Raw genomic sequence first — 18,898 nt, forward strand, 5'->3', positions numbered from 1 at the left:
CTCAGGATGCTGCAACCGTCGTAAGTATATGCCAGTTGCCAAGCGCCCAAATTTGGGTGACATGACCCAGGGGATGCTGCCACGGTTGTAAGCACGAAAGCGTGAAAGTCGCTTTTTTCAGCGCCGCTGCAGACTTCGAACGGTCACTAAACAAATGGCTGTTGACGACTATTTGTAAAGGAAAATATCACATAGGTCCAAATAATGGGGGAGGATTACACAGATTCTGAGACAGGGGTCTTCCAACTTTAAGGCTTGTGGACTTCAATTCCCAGAACTCCTCAGCCAGCTGAGGAATTCTGGGAGTTGAAGTACACAAGTCTTAGAGTGGCCAAGTTTGAAGACCTCTGTCTCAGACACTCCTCCTAATTCATATGAGCACAGGTAGTCCTCGACTTACAACAGTTCGTTTACTGACCGTTCAAAGTTACAACGGCACTGAAAAAAGTGACCGATGACCGCTTTTCACACTTGTGACCATTTCAGTTTCCCTGTGGTCAGGTGATCCAAATTTGGACGCTTGGCACCTGGCAGGCACTTATGACGGTTGCAGCGTCCCTTCTGACAAGCAAAGGAATCCGGATTATTATTATTATTATTTATTGGATTTATATGCCGCCCTTCTCCCGAAGGACTCGGGGCGGTGTACAGGGCAATTAAAACACAATATACAATATACACTATACAAAGTTAAAATAAATGAAATTAAATTATCCCTAATATGTAAAACACATTTTAAAAGTTTAAAAATTAAAAAATTTAAAATCCCAATCCCTCAGTCCAGGCCGGCAAGCTCAAATAACCAAGTTTTCAGGTCACGGCGAAAAGAGCGAAGGTCGGGAGCCATCCGGAGCTCAACAGGAAGCTGGTTCCACAGGGCAGGTGTGCCCACAGAGAATGCTCTCCCCCTGGGGGCCGCCAGTCGGCATTCCCTGACCGACGGCACCCTGAGGAGGCCCTCTCTATGGGAGCGCACAGGACGATGGGAGGTTGACGCCGGCAGAAGGTGCTCCCGTAAATAATCACTTAACAACAGTATTGCAAACTGAACAACTGCAGTGATTCACGTAACACCTTGGGCAAGAAAAGTCGCAGACTGGGGCAAATCTCCCTTTACAACTATCTCACTTAGCAACCTAAATTACGGATGTATAAGCTCAGGGCTACCTGTAAGTTGCAACTTTGAACAGTCACTAAAGGAATGGTTGTGAGCCAAGGCCTAATTTGGCTGAATGAGGCTGTTAATTAATTTAATTAATTGAATAATTAATTAATTAAGTTTCAGGCCTGCTCCGGCATTGACTTCTGTGGTCCTGGTCTGCTAAAATAAGGATGAGTGCACAAACTTTTTCAAGCCAGGAGCCAGCCATGATCTTCTCAGTATCTTGAGATGTTTGCAATTCTCTTCCTTGACTTTCAGTCTGGTCTGCTACATCGGCATTTCTACCAGCTTATGTTCTGTATGGCAATAACCTTGGATTTTCAGGGTGAAAATTGCTACTTCGTTAAAGGAAGAATGGGTGCCCACCTTGAAATAGCCCTAAACAATTTTCTCTTTTTCTCTCCTCCGAACAGGTGTCTACACTCCCGAGGCATCATGGAATTTCTGGTGGGCTTTGCTGTCCACTGGGTTGATGTTTGTCTACCACTACACCTTTTTACAGATTTTGGGACTCGTAAGTCTATTTACTTATATGGATTTTGTGTGTGTGTGTGTGTGTGTGTGTGTATGGAACACTATTACCTTCCCACTGTAGTGGTCCCTATTTTTCTACTTGCATTTTTACATGCTTTCGAACTGCTAGGTTGGCAGAAGCTGGGACGAGTAATAGGTGCTCACTCTGCTACGTGGCACTCGGGATTTGACCCGCCAAACTGCCGAGCCGATCTTCTGATCGACAAGCTCAGCGTCCTAACCCATATATATATATATATATATATATATATATATATATATATATATATATATATATATATATATATATATATATATATATATATATATATATATATATATATATATATATATATATATATAAAAATTTACACAAATATGAGCTGCCACTGCTGTAGCTACTGCCTGTAGATGGCCTTGGGCTAGGCTGAAACAGGAAATAAGATTTGTCCCGTGTCTGGGACTAAGCAAGTGTATTCTGAATGCTTAACAAACATTTAACACACACACACACACACGTGTGTGTGTGTGTGTGTTTGTGTGTGTGTGTGTAATTTTTTTTGAATTGCTAACAAAGAATTAAAGGGAGACTTTGTTAGCAATTCAAAAAAAATTACACAAATATGAGCTGTCACTATTGTGACCACTGCCTGTGGATGTCCCTGGGTTGGCCTGAAACAGGAAATAAGGTTTGTCCCATGTTTGGGGCCTAGCAAGGTAATCTGAATATTTAGCAGACATTTAACACACACACACACACACACACACACACACACACATGTATGTATGTATCTATGTATGTATATATATATGTATATGTATATGTATATGTATATGTATATGTATATGTATATGTATCTATCTCCCTGGGTGGTCTATGGGTGGGTTTAGTAAAAACTATGCCAATGGAGCAAGTAAGTAAGTAAGAAAAAAAACACACAGAAAATGTAGCTTGGAGAAAAGAGAAAAGAATCCCTGTTTTAAATGATTTACCATCTAGCCAAGTAGATTAAACAAGAGGAAACTGCAGTGTTTTTTTTTAAAAAAGCTTCAAAATTAAATTTGTTTGAGGGTGTTGTTTGGGTGTAAACTTGGGTGCCGGAGGGAGACAAAGAAGATCTGACATATTTCAGGTTCATAGTCCCTCTGGAGAGTGAGAAGGGTGACCTACGAATTTAATAAATAAGTATAATATTCAAGGACCGGAGGCATTGAGAAAAGTAGGCTAATTGTTGTAAGACAGTGCAAGGACCATTTTTCTCTCTCTCTAAAAGCCAATCTTTCTCCTGTTCTTCTAGATCACTGAAGTGAACTTGAACAACATGCTGTGTCCGGCAATTTCCGATCCTTTCTATGGCCCCTGGTATAGAATCTGGGCATCGGGACACCAGTCCATTATGACTATGCTCCATGGAAAACTCATAATCCTCCTTTTCTACAACGCTGTCCCATTCTTTAAGCTCGGTGTGGATGTACTGCGATCCCCAGCTAAGAAAATATCCTGAGACTCCATCCTGGTTCTTGCTTCTTTGTTGAAGGATCTAGGAGAACCAGTGATTGTATTTGGGGCCGGAGATGAACACAGCCTATATTGTTTTCGATTTCTTTCTTCTATTATGACTTGGAAGTTTTATCTTCCTGCTATTCTGCCAAGTCTTGATTACCTGTAGCTGGCAAGGATGGCAAAACACGTGGGCTTCTTTAGACAAAAAAAGCCACAGGTAGACCTAGAGTACAACTTCTGATCTTGCCACCTTGGACCTTTGGAGTTTGACATGTCCATCATATCATGGACTATGGCTGATGGAAAGCACTGTTCCATGTTCTCATGTCTTCAGTGAGTTTTTCCTCCTGCGTGGCAGTTTTACCTTCAGCACGTAACCTCTTCTCATGTAGACTTTGCGTGTGAATAGTATTCGGTGCTTCCTCACTATCAGTGCAAATGCAAAGGTTGGTGCGTTGTTGAAATGGGTTAAGCATATGGGGAACAGTTACAATTTACTTGCTAAACACTGCCTTCTGAAGCTCCTAAAAGTTTAAGCTGAAGCCTCCTCAGATGCCATCATACCTGCTCCCAGATTGTTCTTCTAAATTAATTGGTGAAAAACAGTTTAATTGCTGGATTAAGATTTGGAGATTAGGAGATGGATTTGTCTCATTTAAAGGCATTGACCAAGAAAATCTGCCAATTTGGAGTTGGACTCTATGTCATAGTTAAGTATATGTATATGTATATGTATTGCATATTGTACATACATATATTCGATGTTATGTACACACACACACACACACGCACACACACACATAATATATATATATATATATATCAACTTCCCCCTTCTAGGACACTCCAGAAGAAAACATAATTTTTCTTCATCTATGAGTCACCATCTAGCAATACTGTGCTAGATGAGGACCCTCAGACCAACGTATTTGGAGATCCTTGGGGGGAAACAACATATATTCAGGAGTATTAAATGAAACTAGCCCGGTTTGACTAAATTAGCCAAGCTGCAAAAGTTATCCTTCATGGATATTGAGGAATAATTGTCTTTTCAGCATTGGAGTAAATTGGAGAAAGGGAGAAGTAGGACCTTTAGTTTTTTGAGTTGTTGCCGTGATAGATGTTCTGAATTATATCCCGGTTACTCTTTTGTCCCAACCCACCAGTTGTCTCCTGTTGTATTGCCTTACAAGTCCCATGTCGGGCAGCCTTTGATACCTCAAGCAGAGAAAATTTGCCTTAAGGGTCAACCTTATCTGCCCTTTCCACCTGAATGTGGGAAGTTACGGGGTGGGGTGGCTACTCAGCATGAAGAACTTCAAAAGGTAGTTTTGAATATTTCATTCCAGTTGACCAAAACCTGAATCTCACTGCCGTTTGGCATGATCAGAGAAGTTATCTTCTACTTGGGGGCTTTGTAGTTCTTGGGTTTTTTTTGTTTCGTTTTTTGTTTGTATTCGTAGCTGGTGAGACATTTTGTAAATATTCAACTGTGAATATGCTTTAGCTGTCACAGTTCTATCTTTCTATGTTGCCCAGTGGGAAATTTTGTCCCTGTGTTTCTTGGGCCAAATTCCAGATGGTCAAAACCTAGCAGGGAGCAAGGTGTCTACTTCTGCTCTGCTCAACCTTGATGTTTACTCTTCAACGTGGCAACGTGGCATATTTTAACAGTTAGACGTACATGCGGTGAAATTTCTAGATGAATAACATAGCCACAGTGTATTTGTGTGTGTTTGTGTGTGTATGCCTGTGGGTGACAGTTCTTTAGGATCCCTTCCATAACAGGATCGTAAAACGTACAAGGAGATACGCATGGCTGTTTTAAATAGTGAATATTGAGGGGGTTTTTTTAAAGCCAAGAATTAGCTAGAGGGCAGGTTTCTTATTTGGATCTGTTAGAGAAAGTGATCTTCGTATTTCTACATGATCTCAGTGATCAGTCTGGATCTATCCTTTGATTCTGTGCCATATTTATCATCCATACCATGGCCTTAAGTGTTGTTTTTTGTAGACCATGTAGCCAAGTGTCTGGGTGCCTCTTGATCACAGGAGAGACTTTGAATTTGCTTTCAGAACTACTTGCTGCTCGTAAAACAGGTGGCACTTATTTTCTTTCCAGATCATAAAATAGCTGAGACGTTTGAAAAACATTCCATGTCCTCTGTTCGAGTCCAGGTTATTTGATGAAACAGCTGCCTTGCTAGCGCAACAGATTGGGAATTTTCTTTTTAAATCACTTTTCTCTAGCCACTGTTGAAGTTTTCTTTTACATGGATGAATAGACCAGGGACTTCTAAAGCTCTTTTGAGGGAGCATTTTTCTTTCCTTCTGTGATTTGGCAGAGCTGTGGAGTCCATTGAACCAAGTTGCAACTTCTGCGAACTAGAATTTTGAGTTCTGGGCTGAAGCAACCAGATCATGGAGAGATAAGGGACTGCTGATGCTCGATCTGTCCGGAAGGTTGCTATTCTCATTCGATAAAAAGAGCATCTTCAGCAGGAAAGATAGCTAATATTGTTTGTTCTAGAGCTGGGATTTTTCCTTCTCCCCCCTCCCCCCTAAATTTAAGCTGGTGAGCTTTATTGGGGGGGGGGAAATGAAGTAGTAGGACATTCTGAACTTTTAAGATAAATTCAGGGTCCTTTGTGGAACCCCAGTCAGCCGTGTTCTTTGTAAATCACTAACAGTGCAAGGAAGAACGTGCCATATTTCCTTCTTGAAATGGAAGTACAGAAAGATTTTCCACGCTGGGGCAAAAAATGCAGTTAGAGGGACACACGTTTTAATTTATAGATCGGTTGTGGGAAGGAAATAATAGCATAAATCGGTTAACCCAAAGCAACAAGGATTTCTCGGCCTCCTTCAAAATGAAAAACCTTTGTGGCTATTCAGTTTTCTGGTACCTGGCAGCTTTCGTTGGCCAAATCCTTTGAATGAAGGGTTGGCTCGGAGCATCCTGGAAAGAGGCTTGAAAAAAAGCCGCCAGCAGATTGTCATGGAGGCCAAAGACGCAGCCTTGGAATGCTTTGGTCCTCTCCATTAGCATCCCCATTCCCATCACTTTCTCTTTTCATAAAGTCTTGGAAGAATCTAAGTTGTTTCTATCTACTGGGTATGGAATTCTTTCGAGTTGCTTTCCTTTTGCTTTTAACATCTCGTGTGATCGTTGAGGCCAAGGTTGCCCATGGCCTCCATTTCTGGCTGTAGAACTTCTTGGAACTCTAGTTAGAAGTTGTCTTTTGGGGGCCATCACAAACCAGGGAGATAGGCATGTGTGCACTTTTTAACGTCGAGTACCTCAGTGAAGCTTGCCCCTTTTTTGTGGCCTGCGTCAGGGTTTTGATATCTTTCTCATCATGGAAATTGAGTGTGCTTTGGAAATAATAATTTTTTAAAAAACCTCAGAAATGAGTTCTTCTCTCATAGCCAAAAGGCACCATCACTCAATCTACGTCAGATTAACGCTGGTTTTATCTACACCTGAGATTGTGCAATGGGATGAGATATACCGCTGTTAAACTTTCATGATGCAAGTGTATTTTTATTTTTAAGATTTATTTTTCAAAGCAGGACCTCGTCAAAGGACTTTTTGCGGGTCCTCAAAGCTGGATGTTTCTCGAATTGCTGTAATTTTAGCTAAAACGTGTGGTTCTTACAAACACCCGAGATGTTTGCAGAACTGGGAAACTGGAAGTTTACTGACGTTGCTGCAGCTATCTGAAATGGTCCCTTTCCTTCTAGTGTCTTAGTTCAGTTGGCAGCTTGGCAAAAAAAAGAACCTTGTTCTTCGTGGCCATACTATCTTATTTTCCTAGTCAAATAGCCTTCAAATGTTAAAAAAAAAGTGTTTTAGCTCATTCTGCCTATCAAGGGATAGTTAAAAGTAGAGTTATTTCCACTTTGGGGGAATTAAAAATAGAGTCACCTACTAAGATCATTTTATTAAGATATTTTTTTTAAAAAGACTTGATTTTTTTAAAAAAAAATGTAAGTCATTTTCCAACAAAATTGTGTATTTGGGTTTATGGCTATGTAGAGTTTGTCTCAAAATGTTTTTTTTTCCCTATCTCAAAATAAAATGTTTGTGAAAAAAGCTGCTTATCTTTTGTTTCAGGGAGATAAATATTTTATACCAACGGTTGTAACTGGTATTTTAATCCCTTGGTGCTAACTTCTTCACGGTGGCTGGTTTAGCAGATTAGACTTTCCTGCCAGCTTCAATAGAGGATCTCTTGCTGTGAGCAGCGGGCTGGACTAGAAGACCTCCGAGGTCCCTTCCAACCTTAATATTCTCCCATGTATTCCAAAGAACCTAACCTTTTAAAAAGACGCCTACTGTTATTTCTTAAATTCAACTGCCTCCTTCAGAATGCACAACCAGTTTGTTTTCAATCTGCCCACTTTTATATGTCTCCTCTGATCCAAGTCCCTTTTTTTCCAGTGCTGTTGTAACTTTGACCGGTCGCTAAGTGAATTGTCATAAGTCAAGGACTACCTGTAAACTTTTCTAAAGTTTATTTCAAATCTCTCTAGCCTCTAAGGGGTAGTGATGGGGCTTTCCTAGATCCTGTCATCCTTTCTGGTTGAACTCAACCGGATCTAAAACTTAAGGAAAGGCATCAAAGTGCAAGGAAACCATTAATACAAGCAGCTGTGATTTTTCCTCATTTTATTGGGTAAATGATTTAAAAGGTAATAACAATAGTGTTAAAACTACTACAATATCTTTCCACAGCCATATCTCACAGACCCACAAATTACCTTCTAAAAGTAGTTTTTTTTTGCTTTTTCCTCATTTTTACCTTTAAGCCATACTAATAAAATGCCCTTCTTTTTTTTTTTAATCAACAGTTTCTTCACACTAATAGCAAATTAAACATGGAAATAAGAAGAATCTAGTCTTAATGGAAGGAGGTTTGTGGTAATCTGTGATCATATTGTAATCAATAAAGGAAAAGAAGGGGGAGGGGCTTCCGAGCTACGCCAGGTAGATCGTCTGCCCACCTATGTCACTTTTTCCATTGAAGATAACTAGTTATGCTGGTGAACAATTAATTCTTGTAACATATAAAACACTAAAATAACTTAGAAACTAGATCCAAATCTTTTGGAAAGAATCAGCTTTTTGATATACAAAAACAGTCATAAGTTGTTACAAAAGGTTTTTTTTTCTTCTCTTTTTAACTCAGTGCATTTATGTTACCAGTGGTGTGGCCACTGGCTTTCAGAGCAGAAGGAAATTTTCTTTCCGTCTGAAACAGTAATAATAAAAAAAGAAACAAGGAAAAAACACACACACATATCTTTGTATATAAAGAATCATTGCTGGTCTTAAGAAGTGTAACCAGAAACCCTTAGAATCTGAGGCACATGTCGGGGTTTCTATATTATTTTATTTAAACATAAAAGTCACCAGTTTTAATTTCATGGGAGGAGCCGCGGCGGATCCTCAAAACTTAATTTTAACATCACTAGCAAAAAATCAGTTAGAAACTGTACAAAAATAAAAAAAGTTAACCCATTTGCATCCTGCAGAGGCTTTGAAGGATCGGAAGGCAGACATTTTAAGAAGCAGCATTGAGGCTTGGCTGGAGGCGTCTTTGGTTCAGTCCAACACACAAAATGTCGGCTACTCCAGACAGTTTCAAGAACCCAGACAAGTTGAAGATACGTCAAGAGGTTGAGATCGTTAATGTGAAATGGGGGTGGGTGGTGGGGCAGGTGCCCCCAGCTGACGGCACATCAGCACCGGGTGCTTCCTTCCTCACGGGCTCCACGCCCAACCCCAGAGCGAAGATGGCGTTGACAGCAACGCACACCGCTGCACCTGCGTCCTCTCCTGGATGGAACGGTGGCCCCACCATCTCCTCTCTCTTAGCTTCAGCCGGACGTTAGTTCCCAAGCTGTCCTTCAGCCCACGGGGTGTAAGAAAGAAAAACGTTTAAAGCTAAAACTAAACCGCCTTTTTGATTTTGTTTTTGGAATGAAATAAGGCAAGAAAAACACAACCGCCTTCCTAAACAACAGCCATCTGTGGCTCAGTGACCCCGAAGAAACTCAGAGGAGAGGTTGGAAACGGACGCGGCTTTGAAGGCGGAGGAGGAACCGCAAGAGCCCACTTTGGGTCGGGGCGAAGGCCTCAGGAGGGGCAGCACGGTTGGGGCGATTGAGTAAGGCAGGGCTCTCCGACCTTGCCGACGTGACGACTTGTGGACTTCAGCTCCCAGGATTCTGAGAGTCCAGAAGTCATAATGTTGCCAGGGTTGAAGACCCCAGCCGTAAGGAACAGTAGCCCCTTCGCACAGCCAGCCCTTCCATGACCCAAGAAACACAGCCAGGTAAAAACAAAGCAGGTGCCACTGAAGCCGGATCACCACCGATGTGTCCAAGGTTATCGCTGGTGCATCTCACCAGCCTTGCAAGATTCCAGGAGTAGCTCTCAAAACAAACATAGATAAAGAGATTTACAACAGGTTCAAAAGAGTCTGGAGGTTTTTTTTGGTTTTCTTTTTTTTTTAAAGCGCACCTTTCCAGTTTGTTCAACCCTTTGAACAACAGCAGTTGTTTTTGATTAAGTTCCCAAAGCAATAGCTATATGGAGACACCCACAAAACGAGAGAAAATAATGATAAAAAAAAAATATTGTGCATTATGCTGACAAGATGATCTTTTTTTGTTTTTGTTTTGTTCCTCCTCCAAGCCACGGTGGGAAGTATTGCTGACCTCTTCCTTCAAACCCTGCAGGATTATTTTATTTAAATCAGTATATCATTATTACACTGGTAAGAAATTCTGTATAACATCTGCATATATTGAGGATTTTTTTTTTCTAAAAAAAATCTTGATATGATTCTAGAGTCCGCATGACCAGTCACGTGACCTGCTTAAGATGATTAGCACCTTTAAATACACATATATATTTTTAATATATATATATATAATAGATCTTTTTCTTTTTTTTCTTTTTTTTTTTAAAAAAACTTTTTAACATTGAGCTCACCCAGAAGCATGAACTGTAATGAGAAAGATGGCTCTGTGTGGTTTTTTTTTGTGTGTGTGTGTGTGTGTGTTGGTTTGTGTGTTGGGTGGCTATGGTAGAATATTCCAAATGCTTGCAGCAGAGAAATTTTTAACTTGTGCTCAAGTTTCCCTTTCAAGGCAAAACAGGGAAAGTTGCAATTAGACAGCAACCAACAATACTTTTCACATAAAAAATGAACCCCTTTTTCCACCCTCCCGACAGGAAAGACACCCCAAGAACTTCAACCGAAGCTCCGATGGGGTCTCCTCATCTGTTGCACCCTTTTTTTCTTTTTTTTTTCCAGAATTTTTGCTTATTTGAAAATTAAGGCATTGAAACAGAAAGTTAATCTTCGGACGTTCAAATACTGTGGATCGAAGGAAAGACTGTGACGAAACGGCTTTCTGCTCCCTTCCCCAGCTGGGATCACGGTCAATTCTTTCAAAAGTACTTTTTATGACCTGGGATACAGCTCCGTTGGTTATTGTGGCAGTCCATGTTTATTAAGACTGCATCCCTAAATCAGATGAAATAGGAGAGGACGTCTGCCCAAATAGTGCCTGCCTCCTCCAGGTTGTTCTTCTAATTACCAGGGAGGATCTCTGAAATAGATCACTGAGATCCATTTCATTGAAGCTCGTACGAGTTCAGGAAGCCACTGAAATGAGAACTCTGTGAAAGTCCTTCTCAGAATTCAAGGTTGGTTAGGACAGGGGTAGACCACCTTGGCTCTTTTTATGACTCGTGGACTTCAACTCCCAGAATTCCTGAGCCAGCCATGCTGAGGGGAAAGGGATAGGTTTCCAAGCTGAGCCACACTGGCTCGGGAATTCTGGGAGTTGAAGTCCACGAGTCATAAAAGAGCCAAGGTGGCCTACCCCTGGCCTAGGCTGCTTTGTGACTCTTGGACTTCAATTCCCAGAATTCCTGAGCCGGCCACGCTGAGGGGAAAGGGAGAAGTTTCCAAGCTGAGACACGCTGTCTCAGGAATTCTGGGAGTTGAAGTCCACGAGTCATAAAAGAGCCAAGGTTGCCCACCCCTGGTTAGGATAAGGTCTCTCTGCTATGTCAACCCGGAGATGGTAACAATTCCGATTCTGCTAACTTGGCACAATTTCCTATGACTACTATCCAAATATACTTCTAGCACTGCATTGCAGCTTCGTAAAAAAGGTAACCGCAATTGGATTTTTAATTTAAAATGATTAAACCTTTAGGATTTTTCTAAAATAAATAAATAAATAAAAATCGCTGGGCTTTTCTTTTTTGGACCTTGCAGAGTGCACCTAGTTTGGCTTTCATTTCATCCACAAAAGCACCGAAAATTGTGCCACTATGAGAGGCTAATTTGTACAGGGGCAAGCCTTGTAAGGTAGGAGACAAAAATGGCTTCCTGCTTTGTAAAGAACATTTTTCACCCGTCTGGAAAGTTTAGAATTTGGAATAGTTACCTCCTCTTGTGCTTCTGCTGCCTTGCCTTCCTTCCCAAAACTTGTGTCCCCTAAGGCACTAATATCAAAATCTGCCGGCTTCCTAACGCAGCCGTTTCTTCAAGCTAATCCTCCTGATTAGAAGCAGCAAGAAACCTCTTGAGAAGTGAAAGAGAATCTTGGGAGTCAGCCCGATTGGTGCTGTTCGTCAACTTGCTGATGAAGGAAAGCGCTTGGCAGATCACCCCATCCGCCCGAAGTCAGATTTAGGAACTGGGAGCCGGGAAGAAGACAGACTATTCATCTGCCAGTTTTTAGTTCCAGGGATTTGAACGGGCAACTTGAAAGGATTCGAACCAGGAACTCGATCTGGGTCTGTGAGGAAAGTCTTGGCTAGGGTTATGTCTCAACCAGGGGTGTCCAACCTTGGTGAGTTTTAAGACTTGGTGGACTTCGACTCCCAGAATTCCCCAGCTACTCGTGCTGGCTGGGGAATAGTGGGAGTTGAAGTCCACAAGTCTTAAAAGTCACCAAGGTTGGACGCCCCTGGTACAAAACAAAAGCACACTTTTGTTTCTCATCGTAATTAATTTGGCTTATCAATCAGACCAGAAATCAAAAGGTTCGCGTAGTCTCTAACAATTTTTATCTGGTAGCTCATCCTAGTCAAAGGCAATCTTTATCTTGCTTTCTGACCTGGGACCCGATATGTTAAAGAATTTTTAAGAGCAGACTGTTGTATTTCATTTTTCTCTTAACCTGACACATTTGCCTTCTTTCCTTCCATCCAGAGTTTTACAGAAAAAGGTGATGGATACAACTGAGTGATAAATGAAATAGAACTTTAAAATGTTCTTTTTTTAAAAAAAAAAAGAACCTCAGTTTTTTTATGTTGACATAACCAAAAGAAAACCCACCCAACCCAGTGACTCATTTTTTTAAAAAAAAAAAAAGAGGGGGGAGAGAAGAGAGCGAAGGGGTTCTTTGTAACGATGCAGCGTTTCCACCCGTTGCCATGGTGAGCTTAACCTGCCACGGAGAAGCGTCAACATGGCAACGGAAATTATCATCATAAAATGGTACAGTAATAGAGATAGCTAGACCAGGAAGGAGGGGGCTCTCCTGGGAAGAGGTCTGCAGAAAAGTCCAGAGACTGGTCATACGGCTCAGTGTCAGGAATAATGGTTGTAGGGGGGAAGGGTGTGCCCGATGCCGTTTTGGAAGTGGTGATGCTGACGGTGGGCAAGGTATTCTGTGTAGCTCACGGTCATCTTCTCACTACGATACCTAAAAGAAAAGTGGGGAGAGAAAGGGAAAAAGAGAGGGGGGGGAGTTAAAGAAAAAAAAAAAAGAGAGAGAGAGAAGTTTAATTCCCCCAAAGCCTTAGGTGGTGCAGTGGTTAGAATGCAGAATTGCAGGCTGACTCTGCCCACAGCCAGGAAGTTCGACCCTAACCGGCTCAAGATTGACTCAGCCTTCCGTCCTTCAGGTCGGCAAAATGAGGAGCCAGATTGTTTGGGGCAACTTGCTGACTCTAAACCCGCTTAGAGAGGAATGCAAAGCACTTTGAAGCATATATAAGTGCTTCATCCGTCTGTCTGTCTGTCCGTCCGTCCGTCCATCCATCCATCCATCCATCCATCCATCCATCCATCCATCCATCCATCCATCCATCTATCTATCTATCTATCTATCTATCTATCTATCTATCTATCTATCTATCTATCTATCTATCTATCTATCTATCTATCATGCTCTGGTGGTGCAGTGGTTAGAAAGCAGAATTGCAGGCTGACTCTGCCCACAGCCAGGAAGTTCGATCCTGACCAGCTCAAGGTTGACTCAGCCTTCCATCTTGCGAAGTCGGTAAAATGAGGACCCAGATCATTAAGGGCGATAAGCTGACTCTGTAAATCGCCCAGAGAGGGCTGTAAAGCACTATGGGACAGTATGTAAGTCTAGTGCTATTGCTATTTGCTAAAGAAGAAAAAACGGTTAAAGAAGCAGCCGAAATGTTTGGAATGGTATAGGGTCTTCCGCTTGAGAAGGGGCTTGGACTAGAAGACTCCAAGCCCCCCCCCCCCCCCCCCACACACACCCTTCCGTTATTCTGTTGAGGTTTAAGATATGGGTGTCCAACCTTTGGCTGGCCTGGGATGCACTGAGTGAAGAGGAACTGTCTTAGGTCGCATAGAAAATATTTAATATAGTTAATGTATATAAATAACAAATGGTTTTTATTATATCTTGTAGGGCCGCTTTACTAGCTGTCCAGGCCCGCATAAAGCTTGAGGATTAAGACACACCTGGTTTAAGAGAACCAGAAGAACAAGAAAAACTCAACAGAATTAAGGCTAGGAGGACCCACTTGGTTAAGATATAACTTCCCAAACTCATCTCTGCCCCAGGCTTCAACTTTCACTGTCTTTATGATTTACTTATTAAGAAACTTCATGTGGTTGCCCAACTCACTCATGGTGACTCTGGACGATTTACAGAAGTAAAACCCCAATACAAACCCAATAACAATCCCCCCCTCACCCCACCAACAACAATCAAACAAACCACTTGATGGGCTTGGTATCACTCTGAGGTCCCCAGACCCGCTGGCCAAACCAGGTTTTCAGGGCCTCAATGTCAAAGCCGGGCCAATCTTATTTTTTTGCAGGGATGGCGTTCCACAGGGAAGGAGCCACCACGGAGAAGAGAGAACTGGAATGGATGTGGATAGCCAAGGCCAAAGTGATCCCGGTGATGGTAGGAACGTTTGGACCGTTATCTCCTAAGCTGGGAGAAGGGCTTCAACAGATCCCAGCTCTCCATCCAGAAGAATGAAGGGTTAGGAACAGCTAAGATCCTGTGTAGAAACCCAGCAAAGCACAGGGTAGGACTTCTTACCTGGTCAGTTTTATTGTTTTCCTGAAATCATTTGTGATTGGAGCCTTATAACCTCCTTTCCTTAATAAGGAATCTATGGTCTGAATGTGGTCCCAGCCTGTTGAATTAGAAGAGGACACACCAAGAAAATCAGCTCTAAAAGCTTTGCAGAAGGTTTTAACTGATTGCAGAGAATACAAATTGCCTGGAGATTTGTACTTCTAGGGAGAATTCACGCAGGTAAGCTGGCTAAAGCCGAACATTTTCAAAAGAACACAAGACTAGGAGGAATAATCCCCAATAAACAATGCTACCTTGTGATCAGTGTCGTGTTCAGTTATGAGAACCAGTGTTAACACAATCTGGTGCTGGCTGGGGATGATGGAAACCTGGCGTTCCGTACCACACCAAGGCCCAACTGTGTGTAGGAAAGTCTAAATTAACAATTCTTAATCATCCATAGTGCAGTGTGTTGCAGTTTTAGTAGGACAACTGCTATGTCAGTGTACAGTACCTAGCCTCTTTTGAAACTAACGTGTCTTTTAATAAAGCTTGTTAATCGGAAAAGGGGCTACCGGAACGCTTCTGAATATTCAATCAGCCATGATGTGCACTGGGAAATTTTGTTGCTATTTAAATGTCTTGACCCTTTTTCTGGAATAACAGAGAGGAGGAGGAGGAATCAAAGGTAGACTGTTGTCTCTCTTTTGTTATTTATATTCCAATCAATATTCCAGATCCAGGCAGTTTAGAACAAACCAGCATGAAAGACCCCTGAAATGAAATCCGTTTTGTAGCACAGAGGTCAAATGTTATGTTTTAATCAAAGGAGATGACCTTTGAGCCAGGCAACCCAACACAACTATTGCTTGGTTCCTGCCTGTCAGAAAGTTTTGAGAGCAATGGCAATGCAATAGGATTAACTACAGGTAGTCCCCGACTTCATCTAGTGACCGTTTACAGTTACGACGGCACTGGGAAAAAGGGGCTTATGACTTTTTCATACTGCAGCATCCCCATGGTCACGTGATCAAAATTCAGACCCTTGGCAACTGGCATGTACTTATGACAGTTGCCGTGATCCCCTTTTGTGACCTTCTGACAAGCAATGTCAATGGGGAAGCCGGATTCACTTAATCAGCCGTTGTTACTTACTTTAACACCTGCAGCAATTCATTTAACAACCGCGGCAAGAACGGTTGTAAAATGGGGGCAACGCACACTTAACAACTGTCAGGTCCGCTGGCAACAAAATGTCTCGCTTAGCAATAGCAATGGAAATTTTGGGCCCAGTTGTGGTCATTAAGTCGAGGACAACCTGCACTTTGTCTATTACATACATATTGCTATCAAGGATAATAAAATCCATGCAACTTTTCCAAATTATAAGCAGTTGGCCCTGCGTTTTCACAGCCCAGAAACCCTGACAAATATATAACTTCTAGTCACTTTTTTAAAAAAATCCAATTTCCTACCAGTGAAAATTTTACTAGCGCTTACACTCCCTAAATGTCACTCTCTGAACTGTGAGCGTGGAAAATGTCCGCTAATGGTAGCTTTCAGTGGGAGGCCTGGCGTTTCTCCCATTTTTATGGCTCTTTACGTCCCTTACAAGGGGTCTTAGGGGATACTTCAAAGAACCCGAGGTCAATTCTATTTCTTTGACTTGGGTGATGCCCTTTTTTCAGAGAATTATCTCAACAACCTATCTTAAGGGTGTATCTGAAAGGAATGTCAGAAGAGTCTACGGAGATTCTCGGTCCTCCAGGCCCTGGTTGTCCCAAAGGTGCTTTTTCAAGAGGCAACTGGACTTTGTTTTTCCTTGAAGAAGTTCTGCTTCTCATCCAAGAAGCTTCTTCATGTTCTGACGATGGTGGGAGGGAATAGTATTTATATTCCTTGAGGTCATCTGATCCTTAGCATTCTCTCTGAGAGTCCTTGAGGCCACTTGGGGGTTTATTTGTACCCTCAAGGGTCACCTGAATCAGAGAGTAAATTGAGCCAGCCCCCACTCTACAGAAGGGGAGGCATATGACATCACCTCTCTCCTGCCTACAATGTAGTCCTTTCAGCGGTTCTAAGATTTCACACCCATTTGCACTCTGATTCAGGGTGACCCTGAGGGCATAGATAAACTCCAAGTGGCCTCAACAGCTCTGAGAGAGAATGTTAACGACCAGATGACTGCAAGGAATATAAATATAAATCCTTCTATTCCCTCCCACTACTCAGTCAGAAATGAAGAAGCTTCATTCTTCAAAGAAAAACGAAGTCCAGTTGCCTCTTGAAAAGACAATTTTGAGTCAGAACAGTGTCCTGGAGCAGTTGGGTAAGAGGAATTTTTTAAATATATATATATATATATATATATATATATATATATATATATATATATATATATATATATATATATATATATATATAGTGGCAGTGCCCTTTAAAAGAGCTTCTTGCATGGCTGGTGTCTGGAGTTTTTCTACCTGGATGGATGATTTTTTTCCCCCACTGTCTCTCCCCACTGTTTGGCCCCATTGCTGCTTTTTTAGTATGTCTGGATCCCTGGAAATCTAGGGAGGCACTCCGAACCTAGGGAATCTGCTTTCTACACGTGTGTAAGTGGCATTTAAAAGAAGAGTCATCCCTTACAATTAAAGGACTGCTCCATCATCTGACATCAGGGCAAGGTCAAATACTGCATTATAAGTTCCTAGGCATGTTTAAATTCTTCACCAGACCGTATGAGATAAAGCGCAACAATGACCTTGCTCCTTTGCAACCTCGGGTAAGTAGGTGGCTGTGCGTTTTGATCCTTTTTCATTGATGAATTCTATTCTAATGCCATGGACACCCACCTGAAAAAACAAAAAACCCGGCAGTTTTATTAGTACATTAAAAAAATAAGAAGAAGAAAAGAAAACAAAGATTGTTAGAAAGATAAAACTCCCAATTTTGCATTATTATTATTATTATTATTGGACCGGGTTTCTTTCCCCTTCCTTGTAGGGTTTAAAACCACTTCAGTTTAGCCTTTTTGAAAGGAAGAATTCAGGACAAGCACATCTATTCCTCATTCAGAGGGTTTGGGGAGAGGAATGGAACCATTGAAAGCCTCTAGTGGTCCTCACAGAACAGGGCTCTTCAAACTTGGCCCTTTTAGGACTTTTGTGGACTTCAACTCCCAGAATTCCCCAGCCAGGCACGGCTGGGGAATCCTGGGAGCTGAAGCCCACAAGTTCTAAAAGGGCCAGGTTTGAAGACTCCTGTCCTAGAAGCTCAAATCTAACTTGCAAACATTGGTCTGCTCCGCTTCCCCTGTCAAAAATGATGACATTCGGCATGTGATACAGAGGCTGAAGCTGCTGAATTCAAAGCTCAGGAGAGGCAGCAGGTCGCAGGGCTGGAGCACTCTTACAAACACAACGACAAGGTTAACTTTACTCCAAGAAGCCAGGAGAAATCAGTGGATCCAGACATTTAGGAAAGGGTGGGTTGGTTTGGTTTTGTTAATTATGCCCGAGCTCTTGTAGCAAACTGCACTCCTGACTAACCCAGCTGTTAAGAGAGAGACACATTCAAATGCGGAACCCCCAGACGTACGAAACACCAAAGGAAGAGAAGATTTTGAGTTTTCTGTAGAGGCATTGCTGAGAGATTCAAATGCAACTGGTACAAGTAACTTTGGGCTAATGGTGCTTTTCAGTTTTTTGGTTTTTTTTAAGGAAGGCCCCACTTGTTTTTATTTTTAACCAGATACTTCTTCCCCCCCCCCCCCCGCCTGGTGGGTGATTCAAAGAAGTTACATGTGCATGTGCCTAGATAGAGGGGAATGAAAATAGGACAGATCTTCTGGATCAAAAGTAAACCCAAAGCATCTACAGTTTGATCGTGCTAACATGTGTAAGATTCTTCCTTAGAATTAACATTAGATATGAACGTTCGGCTTTTTTCTCAATTGCTCTAGAAAAGGCATGCCTTTTCCAAAACTGGTTCAGAAAACTCATCAAAGCAGTTTCCTGCAGGTAGTCCTTGACTTACAACTGTTTCTTTAATGACCGTTCAAAGTTACAATGGCACTAAAAAAAGGGACTTGTGACTTGTTTTTCGCACTTACGACCGCTTCAGCGTCCCCTTGGTCATATGATCAAAATTTGGATGCTTGGCCACTGGCAAGTATTTGTGGGCAATTATGGTGTCCTGGCCCCCACGTGATCCCCTTTTGTGACCATCAGACAAGCAAAATCAATGTGGAAGCCAGATTCACAATTGTGTTACTAATTTGACAACTGCAATCGTTCACTTAACAACAGTGGCAAGAAAGGTCACAAAATGGGGCAAAACTCACTTAGCGAATGTCTTGCGTAGTTACCGAAATTTTGGGCTCGATTGTC

At 41.9% G+C, this 18,898-nt stretch overlaps 2 protein-coding genes across 3 annotated transcripts in view; one reads left to right on the plus strand and one right to left on the minus strand.

Annotated features, from left to right (window-relative positions):
* Nucleotides 1-7,269, plus strand: part of TMEM164 (transmembrane protein 164) — a 34,094-nt gene extending 26,825 nt beyond the window's left edge. For both annotated transcript variants that reach the window (XM_083371909.1, XM_083371908.1), the window contains exons 6-7: nucleotides 1,576-1,676; nucleotides 2,974-7,269. In XM_083371909.1, the coding sequence (XP_083228035.1) occupies nucleotides 1,576-1,676; nucleotides 2,974-3,180 (308 nt within the window). In that variant the 3' untranslated portion in view covers nucleotides 3,181-7,269. The remainder of the gene's footprint in view (nucleotides 1-1,575; nucleotides 1,677-2,973) is intronic.
* A 565-nt stretch (nucleotides 7,270-7,834) lies between these two features.
* Nucleotides 7,835-18,898, minus strand: part of AMMECR1 (AMMECR nuclear protein 1) — a gene marked incomplete at its 5' end in the record, with an annotated part of 85,449 nt that continues 74,385 nt past the window's right edge. The window contains 3 exons of the mRNA XM_083372352.1: nucleotides 7,835-12,920; nucleotides 14,532-14,628; nucleotides 17,272-17,362. Coding sequence (XP_083228478.1) covers nucleotides 12,806-12,920; nucleotides 14,532-14,628; nucleotides 17,272-17,362 — 303 coding nt within the window. The 3' untranslated portion in view covers nucleotides 7,835-12,805. The remainder of the gene's footprint in view (nucleotides 12,921-14,531; nucleotides 14,629-17,271; nucleotides 17,363-18,898) is intronic.

The sequence above is a fragment of the Vipera ursinii genome, assembly GCF_947247035.1.
Source record: "Vipera ursinii genome assembly, chromosome: 12".
NCBI lineage: Eukaryota > Metazoa > Chordata > Lepidosauria > Squamata > Viperidae > Vipera > Vipera ursinii.